Genomic DNA, 17,511 nt, shown 5'->3' with positions numbered 1-17,511 from the left:
TAAAGCAGTCAATTCTTGTGAAGTCTGACTGAAAACAGCTGAAAAATGACATTTCTGTGCTTGCATACTTAACATCGATAATCTCCTTAAGGGCAGAGGATGCTAAAGTTGCCGCAATTTCAATTCAAATTTGACCTCAGGATCAAAGAAAAACTGCTTAGCCCTGAGCAATTTTAAGTCTTGTCAGGCCACCAGGCTAGATAGTGTGTGTAAATCCATCAAAAATCCAGGCTTTCGGTTCACACTAACATTTTTGTTCCAGGATTTATGCCCACCCATGTGTAGAGTTGGCTGGCGAAACACTTCCCTATCCTAATAACACAAGATGGTCATAGTTTCAGGTACTGCGATCTCGCAATTGGATGCTCAACACTTTGAAGACGGGACTCATTTACAAAACCCTTTTCTTTAACAAAGCTGACTCAAATTGTTACATAAATAACTTTTTGCCAATTGTTTGTATATTATCTGGGTTAAAAGCCACAGAACAAGTCTAAAAGGTCTTGTTACCATAGCTCCAGTAAACATGGTTTACCTTGGGTAACAGGTAGAGGCCTAGCCCCAGTGTGTGCCTTACCGCAATACCATTACATTTGAGCCACAGGCTTCTAACGGTCTTCTCAAACACAGACTTTGGGAACAGTTTAAAATTTTTACAGTGCAACACACATATTTTTTTTTCAGCCTGACATTCTTAAAGTCAGTAAATTAAATGCCTTCTGTAAAGCCTTGTCTTGTTTAATGGTACAGTCTACACAGGTAAGGCTTGAGACACAACAACCGCTGCAATTTTATGAATTTCTTACAGCAAAAGCCATCCACATGCAGTTTCTAAAACATTCATTTATTGGTGATGGCCCACCGCAGCCTTAAAAAAAATATATAAAAAAACAAAAAACTAAAAACACACTAAATAATGAACGCACTGTATAAGAGCACCGAGTTTACAATACAGACACCTGGGAAAGGCTTTCAAATTTTAAGGTTACTATTGCATTACATTACACTTCATTTAGCAGATGCTTTTATCCAAAGCGACTTACAGAATAACAAGTTTCAGTACAACAGAATTAGACTAAAGCAATAAGAGCTAAAATATAATTAAAAGTGCTTAAGTAAAAGAGAGAATGTGTTTCAACCAGCTGATTCGTTCACAGTTGTCTTGAGATTATGCTCAGTGTCTCACCTCTAAACTGGTAATGGCCCAGTCACTGATAGCTTTACTCTGAGCTCCACTGGTGACCATCTGAAAACCGTTGGCTGTGGCTGTATGCAGCAGCACTACAGAAAAACAACCAAAAATATAAAGTTAGAATTGGGCGTCTTGTTTATTTTCATAGCATGCCAAATGTCCATCCCACATATGCAATTTCCACTCCCTATATAACCTTTTTACATATAGATATGTTGCATTGACATTTCTGTGTATAATACAGAGGGGATGACTCTCTACCTTCAGCTGCAGATAAAGAACCCTGAGAGGAGGAGGAGGTCAGGGTTTGGGTGTAGATGGACAGGAGCTCATCGTCCTCCATGGCAAAGTAGATGGGGACGATTGTCTCGGTAGCCAACATCTCTGGCTCCAGCTCCATGAACTGCTGCACGGGATGAGCAGAGGGGGACAGCAAGTTTAGCAAGCTAACGCACACAGTTTCAATTGTTGGTGTGAGATGTTAAGGGATTAAAATCGAAAGGGGGAATCTGATTTGATTCCTCAAAGTCTTTTAAACTGTGATTTAAATGTACAGGGCTTTTCGGGAATCCTGACAAAGAAAAGCTGTCTCTACAATAATTCACCAAAAACTGTCCTGGAACCACACCTGTCTATGTTCTTATCATTACTGAAGTGTCCTTAAGCAAGACTGCGTGACTGTGGTGGACCACATTCCTCAGTAACCTTAAATAAAGTTTGATGGAAAAAAGTTGTGCGACTTATGACTCGTGCCATGCATAAAGGCTGACCACAAAAATGTAGATGGCTGCAACTTTTTCTTTTCTGTTTGCCGTATATCTGAAGGTCACATTTACTAAAATGCTGCATCAGAAACGGCACAATTAGTTGATTAATCAAATAGTCTGAACAATTAGCCGATGGCTCTGAGCTGAAGACCTGAACAATTAGTCGATTAACTGAACGGTCGAAGAAAAGAAAATTAAATGCCAAATATTTTGATAATCGCTTAATCGTTTCAGTCATTTTTCAAGCAAAAACGTCAAACAATTTGCTGGTTCCACCTTCTTAAAAGTAAGAACTTGCCAGTTTTTTGTTTATTTCAGGAAATCACAAATATAATCTGCAGATTAATTGATGATGAAAACAACTGTTACCTGTACAATGTCCTGGGGTACAGCAGACATGTTCCTGGGCAGGATGATGACCACAGCCCCGGCTGACTGGCGCAGGGCTTTCTGGTATTGTTCATAGGAGAAGTCTGCCAGCCGCATGATAACACAGCGACGACTTAGTACCTCTGCCTCCACAGTGCGGGCCTCTGTGTTCAGGATGGCATTCCTGGTACCTGAAGGTACAAAGATACACAAATCATCAACTATGACACGGTGACTCTTGTCTTTATGTCGACAGGACAATTATTTATCGTAGTATGAGAGCACTAGAGCTGTTGAAAAGAGTAGAATCAAACTCTACTGTCTCGACAAAGTGACCCTGAGACTAAAGTACACCAAATCACACTTGGCACACACCACAACAAAAGGGCTGGGTTTCAGTCATCCCTTTGTACTTCATGAATTCTCCCAACACTTGCCACAAAAACATTGATGACTAGCTATCATACTTCTGAAAAAGAAGCCAGTGGTGTATTCACGACTGAATTTCTTCTTGCGGTTTCTTCATTTATCGCCTTGTCAAAAATGTTCAATCCTCAGTTACTCACACGGCACAGGATTTTTAAAAAGTTCACATATCAATCTGTTAATTCATCATTTTATCTCAGCAAAACTGGGGTGAACAAATACTGGGAGTCTGTGTTTTTGTCCCGTTTAAGTTAAATTCCTTTTGACAATGTTGCTAATCCAATGATGTATTACTACTCCCGGTACACATTTAAGAATGAGGTTTAGGCTTAATTTTACAGAGGGGGATCTTGATTTGCTTGTAGGAAGTGAGCTAGCTTGATACTGTCTACTAGCAAAGCTAAGCTGCATTAGCAGCTAACTCCATAGTGCTATACTACAAGCAGTCATTCAAATGTTACTTCAGGTAGTTTAACATTAGCTAGACACGACAAGGCTAACTTAGGATAGCCGTTAAAAGGGGATCTGATTTCTGCCCAAGTTAACATTACAAATACTTTACATTACATTTATTTCGATGTGACATATTTAAGAAACAGCTGACTTACCGTATGGCTGTCCCTGCAGGTCGTACTGCTGCATGCGGTACACCGTGAACTCATGTGCCGCCTCGGCCGGGAGCGGTGACACTAGGATCAGTACCGCGGGGATAAACACAATAAAGGTAAGGGGAAATGAAGATTTAAACATATTATCGAACACTTCACTAGCCTCCTCGAACATTGTGGCGATTATATTCAACGCACAGCTATGGGTACAACAGTATTTTCAGCTGTCACTGCTCTCAGCACCTGACAGTCCAGGACCCAGTTTAGCTAACCAACCGATACTTATAAGAATTGTGATCAGGCAACTAGCTAGCTAGCTAGACCAGCAACTCTGGACTCTCCTCTAGCCCCAATGCAAAGTTATTGCAATTTAATGAAAATATAATACTACTTTCAGTGTTTGTTGAAAGATGAATGTTTATTTGAAATATTAATTTGATTACACACATTTCAAGTTGAATCAACGGTCCTTCAGGGACCTTCAAGGACAGCTATAATTGAACGGCCGATTATTATTTAATGACTGTAGGCGGCGCTGTACTCCATGGAAACTAATCGTGATAGCTGTCCCATAATACAGTTGGCTGGATTAGACTTGGCTGATATTTAACGTGACGGTTCAGACTTAAGTTAAAACTGTTATATATTGAATATATAAAGATGTAATTATAATTTACGCCTGATTTTGATCAAAACTATACGTTGCATTTAGTAACAGGTTGTTAAACTTCCCCACACAAAACAAGGACATAACCCATTGTGCTCAATGGTACATCAGCTATAAGCACAGGAGGGTGACATTACTCAGTTAGTCTTTAAAAAAAAAACAACAACAACAGATATGACACTTGTAGTCTATTTTGACTTATTTATTTATTTTTTACAAGGACTTTGTGCAAAGAAGTTCCTTCAAACAAGAGAAAAGATGCTTCCTAGTAGATTGAGTCCTCTACATTACTGAGATGCCCATTCCTATCTCTGCATTAATTGTTTTGCATTTGTCAATTATGTGTAAGTATTTACATGTAAAAATCCTTTTCTTTCTCTTCAAGTTGAAGTCAAATATTATGTAGCCAGAATAAACTCATCCAATCAAATAAAATTATTTCAGACGTTGTAAAAAGTGAAGAGATTTGAAAGCAGAAAATTTGTCCTGACTGTGGTGCCAGGAGAGTCACGGGATCACTAAAATCTCTTTCCACCAGCCCCTCTGACCAAAGTTTTATATTTAAAAAAACAATAAAAATTAAAAGCCTGAGTCCAGTTGGGAAGAGCTGGAAATCATATTTTCTCTCTCTCTCCTCTTCCCTCTCTGTCTCTCGCTCCCGGGGCTGCACTGCTAAGTGGCAGATTAATGCTGATATGATGTCCTGCCATCCCACTTAATGGACCTTGGCGTCATTATTTCCTGCTGTATGAGTAATCCATGCCCAGGCTGGAGAGAGGGTGAATAGAAAACAAACCCCAAAACCAACATGGGCACTGAAACTAATTGTAATGATTTCACATTTTTGAGAAATTGTGATTTGCAGATCTGCTGACAAGGAAAACATGCTGCTCAGCACAAATACAAGCATAGAAAAGAACGATTGTCTTGAGAGGAAAATAATGTTCTTGTATGGATGGTGCGTGAGTGGCACAGCAGCACTTGTGTCACATGAATCTAATGCCTCCAAATTCATAACATCCTTTTCCTTTTATTGCAGAATCATCCAACACAGTGACTTAGTGAAAACTCTCTTGATCTTTCCTCATCTAAAAACAAACATTTTTTCCCAAATATGACTGTGCAGACATTACAGCGAGGCTCACACACATTCACACACACACACACATATATATATATATATGTATACACACACACACACACACACACACATACACACACACACACACAATGCATGAGCTGTTCAGTGTCCTCATTTCTTTCCAGCACTCCTGGGAATGTCCTGAATCAGACCAGCTTTTGCTCCCGACCCCCGGCCGCAGAAAAACACTTTCTCTGTGCGACCACACAAAAGGTGCAGTCAGTGTGTGTGTGGGTAAGTACTGCAGATTAACGAGAGATTAGCTACCTAGCAGTAAGTAAGCAATTTCTGCGTAGCATGTCTTTGTAAGTGGCCTCACCCTCATTGCCCCTTTCCCATTCTCAGAGGATGCTGTCATTTTCTCACCACATCGTAGGGCTGCTGAAACACTTGCCACACTGACGTGTTTAAACCGCTCAACAACAAGGTCAGAATCACAGAATACCAAAGACATACTGTAAGAGGGAGTGATTTCTGTCATGGGAACTGTGCCGAAGTCTCCACGCAAACACCACTTTGAGCACACAATGATGGTCTTTCTAACTTAGACATGTGGAACAAGTCTTCTGAGTCATTCATTCCTTAGAAAAACCACCTGCTGGAGTCCTTTTGTTAATGAGTAGAAGCTTGGCGTGATCAGAGGATCCAAATCATCTAAATCTCAATGTGACCTCAGTAACTTCATACCAAATCCACTTTTGTGAGCTATTCATTTATGAGTACGGTCACCATCTGTGGATCCTGGCCCCAGAGATTGCTACAAACCTACAGGGTCCTGATAATGGTCAGTCTTTGGTGAACAGAATTGGAATCAGTAGTGGGAGAATGGTCATGTTCTTTACTTGAGTAAAAGTGCTCCAAAATGTAAAAATACTTAAATACTGTTAAAGGTAAAACCTGAGAATACAGTGAATTTGAAGTATAAAGCAACATAAAAAGGAAAAACTCAAGTAAAATATAAATACCTCAAAACTGGGTCAATATGATGATTAATGCTGGACACAACACTCTGGAAATTATTTTAATGAACAAAAGTAAAATGCAAGATTCTACTTATCTATTTGTGAGCTCTGAAAGTTTCAGTCTGTGGGTTTGAACTGTGGATGTTCTCAACATGACCCTGGGGGATGACATGGATCTGGTGTGTGTACTGAGATGATGGCTGCCTCTCAACATAAAATATGGCCGTCCGCTTCCTTTCCTACCCTGACGATTTACAGTGATTTGTGGTCACAGGCCTGGTGAAGGCAATACTGCTCTGGCTTCTTTACGTACCAAGCAATTGATTTACCAATCATTTTCATTAAGGCCAGTGGAAATAAGACAAAGGAAAAGGGAGATCATAGTGTATGACAGCTGAGCAGCAGCCTCTGAGACCTTGAGCCTATTTGGTTGCGCATGGCAACAGTCAGATAATGGATGACGAGGCCTCTTGGAGCCAGCCGTTCCATTAGGTTTTGTTAATGCGGTCAGAGGAGGTTGGCGTGGCTCATCCGCCTTCATATCCACTTTGAGAGACACTCACTCATGCTGGCCAGTGGATTCGGCCTCTCTCTCCCTCTCTCTCCTCTCTTTTGCTCCCTTCACAGTCTTGCCTTTTACTCTTAACTTTCTCTTAGAGGAAGTGTTTCTTATTCATTTCCTCTTTTGTTTTCTCACCCCCTCTTTCTTCATTCCTCTCCCTTTTCTCTGTGATTCTTGAGAGGGGTTGAGTAGATCCATTTTCTGCTGCTGCTTTAGATTAGTTTGTGGTTTTCTTACAGTGTCATCGCTGTCATTGCACAAGAGAGAAGGGTACATATTGTCTCTGTATAACTACGCTGAGGGATTTGCGGTGGATTCACACTTTTGCGACACAGAATTCTTCGAAGTTTATTTTCAAACTGTGTGCTTCCCTGATGCTTAGCAAACGCATTACTGCCACATGTGTGGCAAACAGGGAAGACCAGGGTTATGAAAGAGATGTGTGTCATGACCAGCTGTCGATAACATGTGAACTCTACATTTCGTGGTGGAGAACAGAGTGTGTGTGTGTGTGTGGTAATCACTTTCTCCATAATGCTGGGAATGTAAGCTTCATGACGGGAGAGGATCTTGTCTAATGCTTTCCTGTCTTTCTTTCTTTCTTTCCTTCTGCCCATCAGGGCTGCATTACCAACCTTGCAAAGTGCCCTCATACTTCCCGTGGACTTAAAGTGGCAGGTTCACTGCATGCTGATTGGTCTTTGGTAATTTGATTAATTGCTATTTAGTTTGCGTCGTTAAAGTACAGTATGAATTGAAGATGGTTCTGCAGTGTCAGGTAATTTTGTGGACCTGTCTCATAGAGAGGACCTGGGTCAAAATGTAGTTTAAAGACTTTTATTGTTTTTGTACTGCGCTCATCCATCCATCCATTTTCTATACTGCTTATCCATCAGGGCTGCAGAGGAACTGGAGCCTATCCCAGCTGACTGTGGGCAAGAGGTACGGTTCGCCCTGGACTGGATGCCAGTCAATTGTAGGGCTGACACACAAAGATAGACAATCAGACATGTGCACAGTCACATCTAGAGGCAATGTTGAATAGCCAATTAACCTAATATACATGTTTTTGGGATTGTGGGAGGAACACGGAGTACTAGGACTAAACCCAGGCAGGCACATTGAGAACATGCAAACTCCACACAGAAGGGCCCAGACTGGGATTTGAACCTGGAACCCTCTTGCTGTGAGGCGACAGGGCTAACCACCGTGCTGCAATACTGTGCTCATGCTGTGAATATTACTACATACTGTCTTTCCATTTTGTGTTTAATTAAATAACCACAATCCAGCCTTCTCTGTGTCTGTAGATTATGTTTAAGTACCGAGCAAATGTGTTAGCAACGGGCATCTATTTACAGATCCAGCAGACACAGAGCAACTTTAGCATCCATTTGTAGTTGTGTTTCCGGCTACTTCACAAATACTCAACATTTGTTCTCTTTAAACTCTGTTGTTGGTCTCCACCAAGTCCTGTATAATACATCTGGCTGTTAAAACAAAATGATCAGCTGAAAGATTCTAAAATACTCTGTATAACTGAAGGGACTGCAGAGTTAGATGACTACTCGTGAGTCATTTGATCAACTGATATTGTACAAATGTTGTGGCTGCTAATGGTGTCGACAAATTTATATTAGTAACAATTTATACTGAAAGTTTCTTCCATCTTTTCAAAAGTGATGACACTGGTTAACGATGCCTCTGCCCGTTACCTCAGTGTTCCTTCACTGCCTCATGTCTTTGCATCACAACCAGAGTGACCCTGATTTCTCCTCGGCTGAGTAGGCCTTGCGTTCCTCGTCTGTACCTCCCTGTCATGTTTTCCTCCGCCCGGCTGGTGCATCACAATGGATGCCTGTGCCTGCCGAGCTCCCTCTGACCTTCTCCCTCACCCAGACGCTCTCTCTCTCCCACAACTGAGCGGGAAGCTGCTTCTTTGCCAGCCTAATAAATACAAAAACAAATTGCGGCAGGTTAGAAGTATGCAGCGTGGGCCGGAGCTGTTAATGTAATGAACTTGGCTTCATGGAAATACGAGGCAATTAAACTCCCACGGTGCCTCCCTCTGGCCCAGACAGACAGACTGAAGGGGGGGTGTTAGAGACCCTGTAGGGAGAGAGAGAGAGAGAAAGAGAGAGCAGGAGTTTAAAGAGAGAGAGAGAGAGAGAGAGAGAGAGAGAAATGGGAGTTGACACAGAGAATAGAGCCATTTAACAGGCCCACAGGAGTAGGAAGTGTGCTGACTGTGATTGAGCCTAAACACCAATTAGTCATGAGGCAACCTCGTCCAGGGGTCAGGCTGGACCTACGGGATCACCGTCCGACCATCGCTCACCTCCTGCTGTTTGTTTTGGTTGTTTGCCGGCCTGATTGGCCTGATTACCCACTGATTGCCAGCCATGTTTAAGTTGTTCAGACGGCGAGAAAAAAAACAGGAACTGAGACGAGAATCAGTCTGTGCATGTAGAGCTCAACATCTTGTCAAATGTTATTGTTACAGTAGGCTGTTGCTTTTCTCTGAGCAAGCGGCCTAAAGGTCATGTGATCAGTCTTGGATCTGTTGAAAGAAAAATACTGCCATGCCAGTTCCATTACCATCCCTCTAACTGTCTCAACCTGATTATGAAACCCACAGCTGAATGTATTAAATCCATGAGGGACAAGAAAGCATTTCACACTATTAGTTCTTCAAGGAATAGTTTGATATTCTGGAAAATATGTTTATTTGCTTTCTTGTTTGATATTGGTCAATGGTATTAATCAATACAAAGCTGGATCTAGTGGCTGAGGGTTATGTGGGCTTCTTTGACCAGGGGCAGTGACTTCCTGGAGTCATTGTGAGGCTGCCCAACATCCAGTGGAGACTCCAGACACTCATTGTGGGAGACCAGGAAATAGTCTGGTGTATATCTCCCCGTAAGTCGACAAATTGTTGTTTTTGCACTTGCATGGATCAAACAAATTAGATACAACATCCATCCATCCATCCATTTTCTATACCGCTTATCCGTCAGGGTCACGGGGTATATTATATTAATTAGTGCTCTTTAGAGGTGCAGTGGATTTTGTTACTACAGGATAGAACAAGGTAGATGTTTTCTGTGTCCACTCATTGTGCTAACTGGGTGCTAGCTCCGGGTTGATATTGACCAATAACACTGATCTATAAGAATTTCTCCAAAATGTGAAAGTGTTGTCTTTTAACAAACAGAGCACAACCGGACAACAGAGTTACCCCTCTTCCACAAGCCACACAGCAGACCTCAAATCAAGGGCCAGAATCAAACATGAGATGTGGATCTGCTCCAATCAGAGAGGCCTAATCCCGGTGCTTTTGCCACATCTGGTTTGTAATTGGCCGTGCTGCTGTAAGGATGATGCAGAGGACTGAGAGGACTGTTGGAGGCTTTCTTCCATACAGCCTGCTTGCCAAAGTTTATAAGGGAAGTCCTGCCAGCAACCCATCACAGCATGGTTGTTAGCCTACAGTGTGGTATCAGCCTCCTGAGCCATGCTGCCTGAGTTGTTGTATATCATTCTCTCTTTTCCTTGTGGAGTCATTGTTTGTTATGAATATAAATATCGGATGGCGTTTGCCAGATGCACAAGAGTGTGGGAGGAAGGAGGAGGGAGGCATGATTGAAATGCTAGTGAACCTTCAGGAAGTAATCTGGACTGGGGCATTCAGGAGAGAGGGAATAGTTTCCGTCTGCTTCAGCTCCACTGTGTTCACCAGCACTCACGCTGAGATTTGTGTGAAATGAGACTTTTTTTTTCTTGCCACATGGCTCAGACTCTGTCTCTTTTCTCTCAGTGCTGACCCACAGCTTATCGATCTAGCTGCGTACATGATATCAGCACGGGGCATTAACCTGATCTCTCCACACAAACACAAAACATCTGTGCTGCTGATTCTCATAAAGCCAACTGAACAACTCAGTGAGAAACTGTGCTCATGATAGCAGGGAGGCTCTGAAGGAGCTCAAAATCTGCTGGCTTTGAAGCTACCAGGAAGCCATTCTCTCACTCAGCACAGATAACACTCTGGCCTTAACCCGAACTCAGATCCATCTGGTTGCTGCACACAGGAAATGAAGAAAATGTGATGAAATGAGTGAGGAAAGCAAAGCGTGTAAAGTTCAAACAGTAAAACCAGAGCTAATGTGGTGTGCGAATGGCTGGTGTTGTTTTATTTATAATACCACAGCTCATCTGCAATATTTGAAAGCTTTTTGAGGTGTTGATACCATACCAAACCATGTGTATCCAGTAAAATTTTCTTTCTGTCTTCTATTTAGAGTGGGCATATTATGTTTTATTAAGTTTATGTATTTGAATTAACTTTTAACATGTAATGTATGGAGGAGTGCATGGAAAACATTGTCAAAAGCTTCAAAACTTTTAGAAATGCTCCCCCCCTTGTGAGGCCAAAACTAGGCTCATTCGCGCCCTTCTTCCATAACATTTTGATGTCGCCATGTTACAGAAGTAAATCTGCATACCAACAGGTTGTGTTCAATATGGCCATGAAATGAAGAGTTTCTGTCCAGGTTGCAGCACTGAGGAAGCATTTGTAAAGTGGCTGCTGTTTCTCATAGACATTTAAAGTTTTGGTTTCCCAAAAGAATAAAAGCACTAGACAACAGTGGATTTAGTTTTTTTTTTTTTTTTTTTGGTGGTGGTGGTGGGGGGGGGGTTCCAGTCCCACCACAGTTGTACAACAGCAGCTTTCTCAAGCAAGTCAAGCTTAATGCTGTATTTTTGACAGTTCAAACCATTCAAAGTGATAAACATTGCTGAAATGTTTATCTAGTTTTATTTTATTTTATCTTAATTGGATTGCATTTTAATGTGTTTGTGTTTTCTGCGGGCTTTAAAACACTCATCTCAGTCTCATACAAATCATACTGAGTGTTAATGATCATCACCTCAGGGACTATGAGCTGTATTTGAAAGTACAATGTAGGGTGATGGTGATGCTGTTCTCTCCTCACGGCTGTATCCCAGATGAGGATGTGCTGAGGGTCTGACAGGAACCGATTCATCATCTCTCACAGATCATCCATCACCAGCGGCAGGCAGAGGCGCAGCACTGGGCTGGGTGACAGCCCAGAAGCACATGGGGAGCACTCTGCTCCAGCTGCCCCACCGGGTGCTCAGCCCAACATGTGCTTCAAAGATCTTCCTGTAGTGCAGTGCACTGATAAGTTCAGCCTGCATAAGTGTTGAAGTGATAGATTAAGAAAAACACAAAATGGAAGGAAGGCGTTACAGGATATCTAATAATGTCATCACACCAGCACAAAGTTCAGTCCGAATCCAGTGTGTGAGAATCTAATTGTACAGTTATGTTTTATGAGTTTTCTGGAATGTGATTCTATTTAAGTCTGTGCTTTATTATCTAAATTTACCAGCTTGCGATCTAACTAGATGAGAAGAAAAGAGGCTGAGGAACCACTAACATGTTCGCAATGACAGCGTTAGCAAGCTGATGTGTGGCAGGTATGATCTTTGGCCAGAAGATTCAGTAATTAGGACTGAGCCTCATCTGAATGTTTTTAGTTCTGCGGGTATTTGAAACAAAGTATTGGACAAACTGAAGGGATCACCAACTCATCGTCAGGAGGATATGAATATCTGTACTAATATCTAATATAACATACTAATAGTTGTTCACACATTTCTTTCAAATACACAAATGTCAAGCTCCATAAATGCCTTTACAAAATTTCATGACAATCCATCAAATAGTTGCTGAGTTATTTCAGTTTGGACCGAAGTGGTGGACCGACTGAGTGACACATAATCCCCCATTTTCATCCCTAGAACCACACCAAAACCAAGGCTAAAAATAGCCTTAATAATGGCAATTAGTATAAGCACACAAGCCCCTAAAAATTTTTTTTTGAATACTTTTGCCGTATCTGTGCTTTGTGCTTTATCTGTTTAACAGGTGTGTGTACAGGTACATATCTGTATACATATGTGCATGTGTTTTGCATCTTGTTTGTGTGGGTATATGTGTATATATATATAGAGTCCATATAAGTCCCAGTTGTACTGCCCTGCCACCTGTCTGGCTGTCCTCTGCATCCCTTCCTTTGATGGTGGGCGGTGTGTGTCATCCAGATGTGGCCGTTGAGGAGGAAAGAGTTCAGTTAGTCCTTGGGGATTTTTCCTAATCCCCTCGCACAAGCCAGGCCACTGGGAAGAGTCATACAGCCGAAATATGTGGCTGTTCTTGCCTGCCTCTCGTTACTCTACCCTCCAATGTTGTATGACTCTCTCCCCTGTAACTTGACTTCCCACTTCCACTTTCTGCTACTCCTCTGTCTCACCTCCTGCTTCTATTTAATCCATCTTTTTAAAGCTACTAACTGCAGTAAACGCTCTAGTATCTACTTAACTATATAACTATATATTCCTTATGTTTGCACAAATGCTGGCAGATCTGGGTGCAGGTATTGCGCACTTTTTAAATGGAATGAACTACAAAGTGCACTCAGACTACAGTCTTCATTCCCCTCAGTTCTTTTAAATCTCTGCTTTCGGATGTTTTTAATGGTAAGTGTTATTATTTTAATTAACTCCTTGCCGTTCTGTGTTTGCTGATTTTCTTCCCAGGCCTCTCTTCCCATTCTCAATGAGGCTGTCTGATTAAATAAAGATTAAACAAAATAAAATAAGATTTTCCTTCCCTTTGATGTTTGCCCTCTGGTTTCCAGACTGTAGCTGATTTTCAACATCCTCAGCTGGATATACTTTAGCTATCAGATAAAGATCTAACACTACTGGATTAAAGGTAGTAAAACCAATGGGGTTCTCTCCTGTGCTTAGTTTATTTGACTTCACTGTCTCGTGTTTTTTTCTTCGTGCCTTGATTTGAAGTCACGTTGTTGCTCTTTTCTGTGTTGTAGCAGAAAAAAAGCACAGTTGTAGTTAAAGACATTCATAATGATCAGGGCTTTGGCCTTCTACCTCCATGTTATCATGACTCACTGAAAACTTAAACGTAACCAAACCACTGATAATGTTATTAGTTACACCTGTGCTTCTCCAGCCACAACAAATCAAAGAGTCTGTTGTAGAAAAAAAGCCAATTGAGTGAATCAGGAAATGGTCTCAGAAAATATAAAAAAGGTGTCAAATCTCCTGTGTTAGAGGAGGCGGCAAAGTGAGCACACATGTGGCTGCAGAATTTGTTACAAGCTGAGCTACAGATGACCTGATGTTTCAGAAGTCTGGAAGAGAATAGAGTGAGAAGTTTAACAGAGAGCCCTCCAGGCAGCATGCATCACACACAATCCCTCTCTTTAACAGCTTACAGCAAAAAGTCCCAGAGCTTTAGGAAACATATGTGTCTATTTTCACTCAAAAAGAGTCGTTTAGCATGCCTGTGTGAGTGTGGATGTGCAAATTTGAGTTATTTCCTCTCACTTTCTCTCTCTCAGAGAGGGTGTTTGGATGGTCACTAAAGTTAAAGATGCTACAAAAAGATGCAGTACTGTAAAAATAAATAAATAAAACTGGACCTACTGCATAATATGAGCCTACAGAGAGAGAAATTACCTCCAGCTACATGATCCAAGTTCAAGCTCTGTTTCAACAAGCTTGTGCGTATCTTGAAGTGCCTTTGAGCAACAAACTGAATCAAGTTTTCTAACCTCTGCTGGATGGTGAGAAGTGAAAGAAAAAAAAGACAGAAAAAGATTTTTACGCTTGTACACAACTGAGTGATCTAAATTTTGTATTGAGAAAGAAAACAGAAATGATCTACAATCTAAAACTCCCTTTTATCTGTGGCCATGATGGTCCCCTGTGTGAAGAGGCGAACTCTGGTTTGGTCTGGAAGCAGGATGTGGGCAGGAGAACTGGGCATCTGCCACATGCCATGGAGCCTCGAGAGCTTATTTGCATAGGTTATGTATGTGTGTATTTGTACAAGTGTTTGGTCTGTAGCCAGGTGTCCAACGAAATCCTTGTCTGCATGTGTGTCTACGTATTGTCAGCTTGTGCGTGCATACACTTGCAAATGTTGGGTTCACACTCCCTGTTTGTTGAAATGCTTGTATATAACAAGTGTGTGTCTGTGTGTGTGCTTGTTCCCTCCCCCATTTCTTGCGTAGGCTTCTTTTCCCGGCACAGCACCATGCATGGCATCTCTGCTGGCACTGTCTTCAGCCCACCCTGGAAAAGCCAAAGACAAGGCAGCCAGGCTGTCTGTCTCCCTCAGTCTGTCATCAGCCTCACCTCTCGATCTTTCCGCTCTGGCAGTATGTGGTTCGATATCAAAACACGAGGACGGTCAGGACAGGAGCAAGACGCTGAAAAAATATTTACGGAAATATTTAAGTGAATAAATCTCACAACCGTCATTTCTTTCAACAAAAACACCCATTTAGCAATGACTGAGGAAAAAAAATTTGATTACAGGACTGTAGACTTAGGGCTGGGACTCAAGTCAGCCTTAAATCTCAACAGTTAGGCCTTGAGACTTTATTTGCACTTGACTGTGATTTATATGAGCTTTGAAGTCTCGAATCCAAACAAATGTTCAGACTCTACACTATGACCGTTTAATATCAGGTTAATATGCAAGGAAGGGAAAGTTTTTATCTCACCAACTGTATGTAAAAAAACATTATTCACACATCTTTGAAAGCATTTTTTTTTAAATCCAACATGACAGTAACAAACAGCTGTGTGAATTTGAGAATTTTTCTAAGCCATGTGACTATTACCTTTAAAAAGACGGCTCTGTCCAGAAAGATGCCACTTAATGAAAGTCACACTGGGAACAAAAAAATTAAATTGCTTGGCACAAAGTCTCTAGTGTCCTCATATACAGTAATGTTGATGTGTGGAAAATGATAATACAGAAGCATTTTTTTTTTTCACTGCACACCAGGCCACATCATACAAACAATGTGTGACTTTGTTTAAATACTGAGTGTAGCAGACCAGTGCTCTGCTTGGTGTTTCAGTGAATGTTTGGTTTTAGTCACTGAAAATGAAGCTATAATCCAAGTCAGTCACCCTGCCTCCCTGCTTTATCCTGGCTCAGTGTGCTGGAAATTCTGAATGCTTCAGACCAGTTTAAACAAACAAATAAGCCCAGAGGGAAAATATGAGAAATATAGGCAAACATCAGCGCCTCGGTTTGAGAAATGAGCACCGATCGCTGCTTTGAAAGATGGCTTGTTTTGTGCTGAGACGGCAGCACCTACATGATCTATGATTAATGTTGTCGTGCCATATCTGTTTTCATCTTGTGAAGCTTTTCTCTCCTAAGTACTGATTAATTTTCTGTAGTTTTCTGAGTTGGCAGTAATTTCTTCCAGTCAGACTCAATTTTCCCAAGGTTTGAGATATCAATCTGTGAGATTGTTCAGCAATTTAAATAGGTCTGGTGTTGAGCATGTTGAATGCTGTTGGCCCGTTTGGAAAAACCAGTGAGTCAAAAAGAGATTTGTAGGCAGGATTAAGAATATGTAGACTATATCCCTGTGCCAGTGGAAGAAAATGGCAGCAAAAATTGCCTCAAAAACCGTAACAAGTATCTAAGAGATTGACAATAGCTGCATACACTGTAAGTGCACTTACAGAAATAATACCTCTTAAACTGGAACACTCCTTGGGTAGCAATAAAGTTCAACTGGAAGTGTTTCTGCTTGATGAACGTAAGTTTAGCGTTCACTTTTCTTTTCACTCTGTTTTTGGTCTCCACCAGTTCTTTATAAAAGTATCGAGTGCTGCTGAATGCTCCAGTACATTCAGTGGAGCATTTAGCAGCATGTTTTTTCTAATTTGAACCTGGTCTGTTGTCACATCCCCCTACTTTAAAGCACCTCCAATGCAAACACATCAGAGTCAATATTAGACGATCAGAGCAACTTCACAACACAGTCTATGCTGTATTGGTACCTGGCTAAGAGGCAAGGGGTGCATTGTTTCTGGAAATGGGCTGGATAAGAGTAGTGAGAGTGAGCCAAAACAGTAAAGTTGCAAGCTGTAAAATGAAAAGAATGGTGTGAAAGGTGCTGAAACACTTTGTCAACCTGAGGGGAGCTGCACAGTTTGGTGATAATTCTCTCTGAGCATTTTCACCACTCTAACTACAATATGAATGTAATAATTACTGTAGCTTTAAACAACATGAACCAAATTACTTTAACCTCCAGTATATTTTTGTATAGGCTAGAGATTTTTATCTTAAAACCTGTGCAAACCTGTATTATCTGCACAGAGCAGTACCATTATAGGTGTGCAAGAAAATACAGAGAAAATTTGACTTTTTGTAATTTGGGTTGTCTATCACAGGTCATTTGTTTGGAGAGACTCAACACTTAATTGGCCTCCTTTGCTATTCGCTCAAAGTAAAAAACCTATCCCAGAAAAAGACGCTGAAGTCTAATTTCTTGAATTGCAATGATAGATTGCACTGATAAAGTAGCTGTGAGTTATGAGACGGATAGACGGCTCAAAGAACATTGCAGGGGCTGCAGTTCTCGTCCCCCAAACTGCTTTTGTAAGATATTATATAACTTCAAAGAGAACACAACAGTTTAATTAATGAATGTTATGTCTGGACATGTAATACTCTTTGAAATACAGTCTAATCTTAGTTGCTGCCCTCTAATCATTTTAGATTTACAGCACGGAGCAGCAGTTGGAGCCACCGGCCGCCATGTCTCTACCTCCAAGCGACATCATTAGGATGTCCCTGCTACTGTACTGCAAGTGTTTTCTTTTTAACTCCGTTGTTCACATATTCTGTGGTGCAGTAGTGCCATTAAATTCTGATTTTTAACTAT

The 17,511-nt window shown here is 41.2% G+C and overlaps 1 protein-coding gene and 1 long non-coding RNA gene across 3 annotated transcripts in view; one reads left to right on the top strand and one right to left on the bottom strand.

Moving 5' to 3' along the window:
• Positions 1-3,658, bottom strand: part of ncln (nicalin) — an 11,136-nt gene extending 7,478 nt beyond the window's left edge. The window contains exons 1-4 of one of the 2 annotated variants that reach the window (XM_046392296.1): positions 3,363-3,658; positions 2,329-2,519; positions 1,454-1,598; positions 1,187-1,281 (exon numbers count right to left, since the gene is read on the bottom strand). In XM_046392296.1, the coding sequence (XP_046248252.1) occupies positions 1,187-1,281; positions 1,454-1,598; positions 2,329-2,519; positions 3,363-3,537 (606 nt within the window). In that variant the 5' untranslated portion in view covers positions 3,538-3,658. The remainder of the gene's footprint in view (positions 1-1,186; positions 1,282-1,453; positions 1,599-2,328; positions 2,520-3,362) is intronic. The other variant, XM_046392295.1, reaches the window with a different exon arrangement.
• On the top strand, positions 3,351-17,511 carry LOC124060907. The gene is made up of 4 exons (XR_006843655.1): positions 3,351-3,478; positions 5,296-5,404; positions 5,516-5,597; positions 17,346-17,511. It is a non-coding gene; the product is annotated as an uncharacterized LOC124060907 (long non-coding RNA).

The sequence above is a fragment of the Scatophagus argus genome, chromosome 6, assembly GCF_020382885.2.
Source record: "Scatophagus argus isolate fScaArg1 chromosome 6, fScaArg1.pri, whole genome shotgun sequence".
Classification (NCBI taxonomy): Eukaryota; Metazoa; Chordata; class Actinopteri; family Scatophagidae; genus Scatophagus; species Scatophagus argus.
Note: the sequence above shows the minus strand (reverse complement) of the source record. Positions and strands in the feature narration are given on the sequence as shown.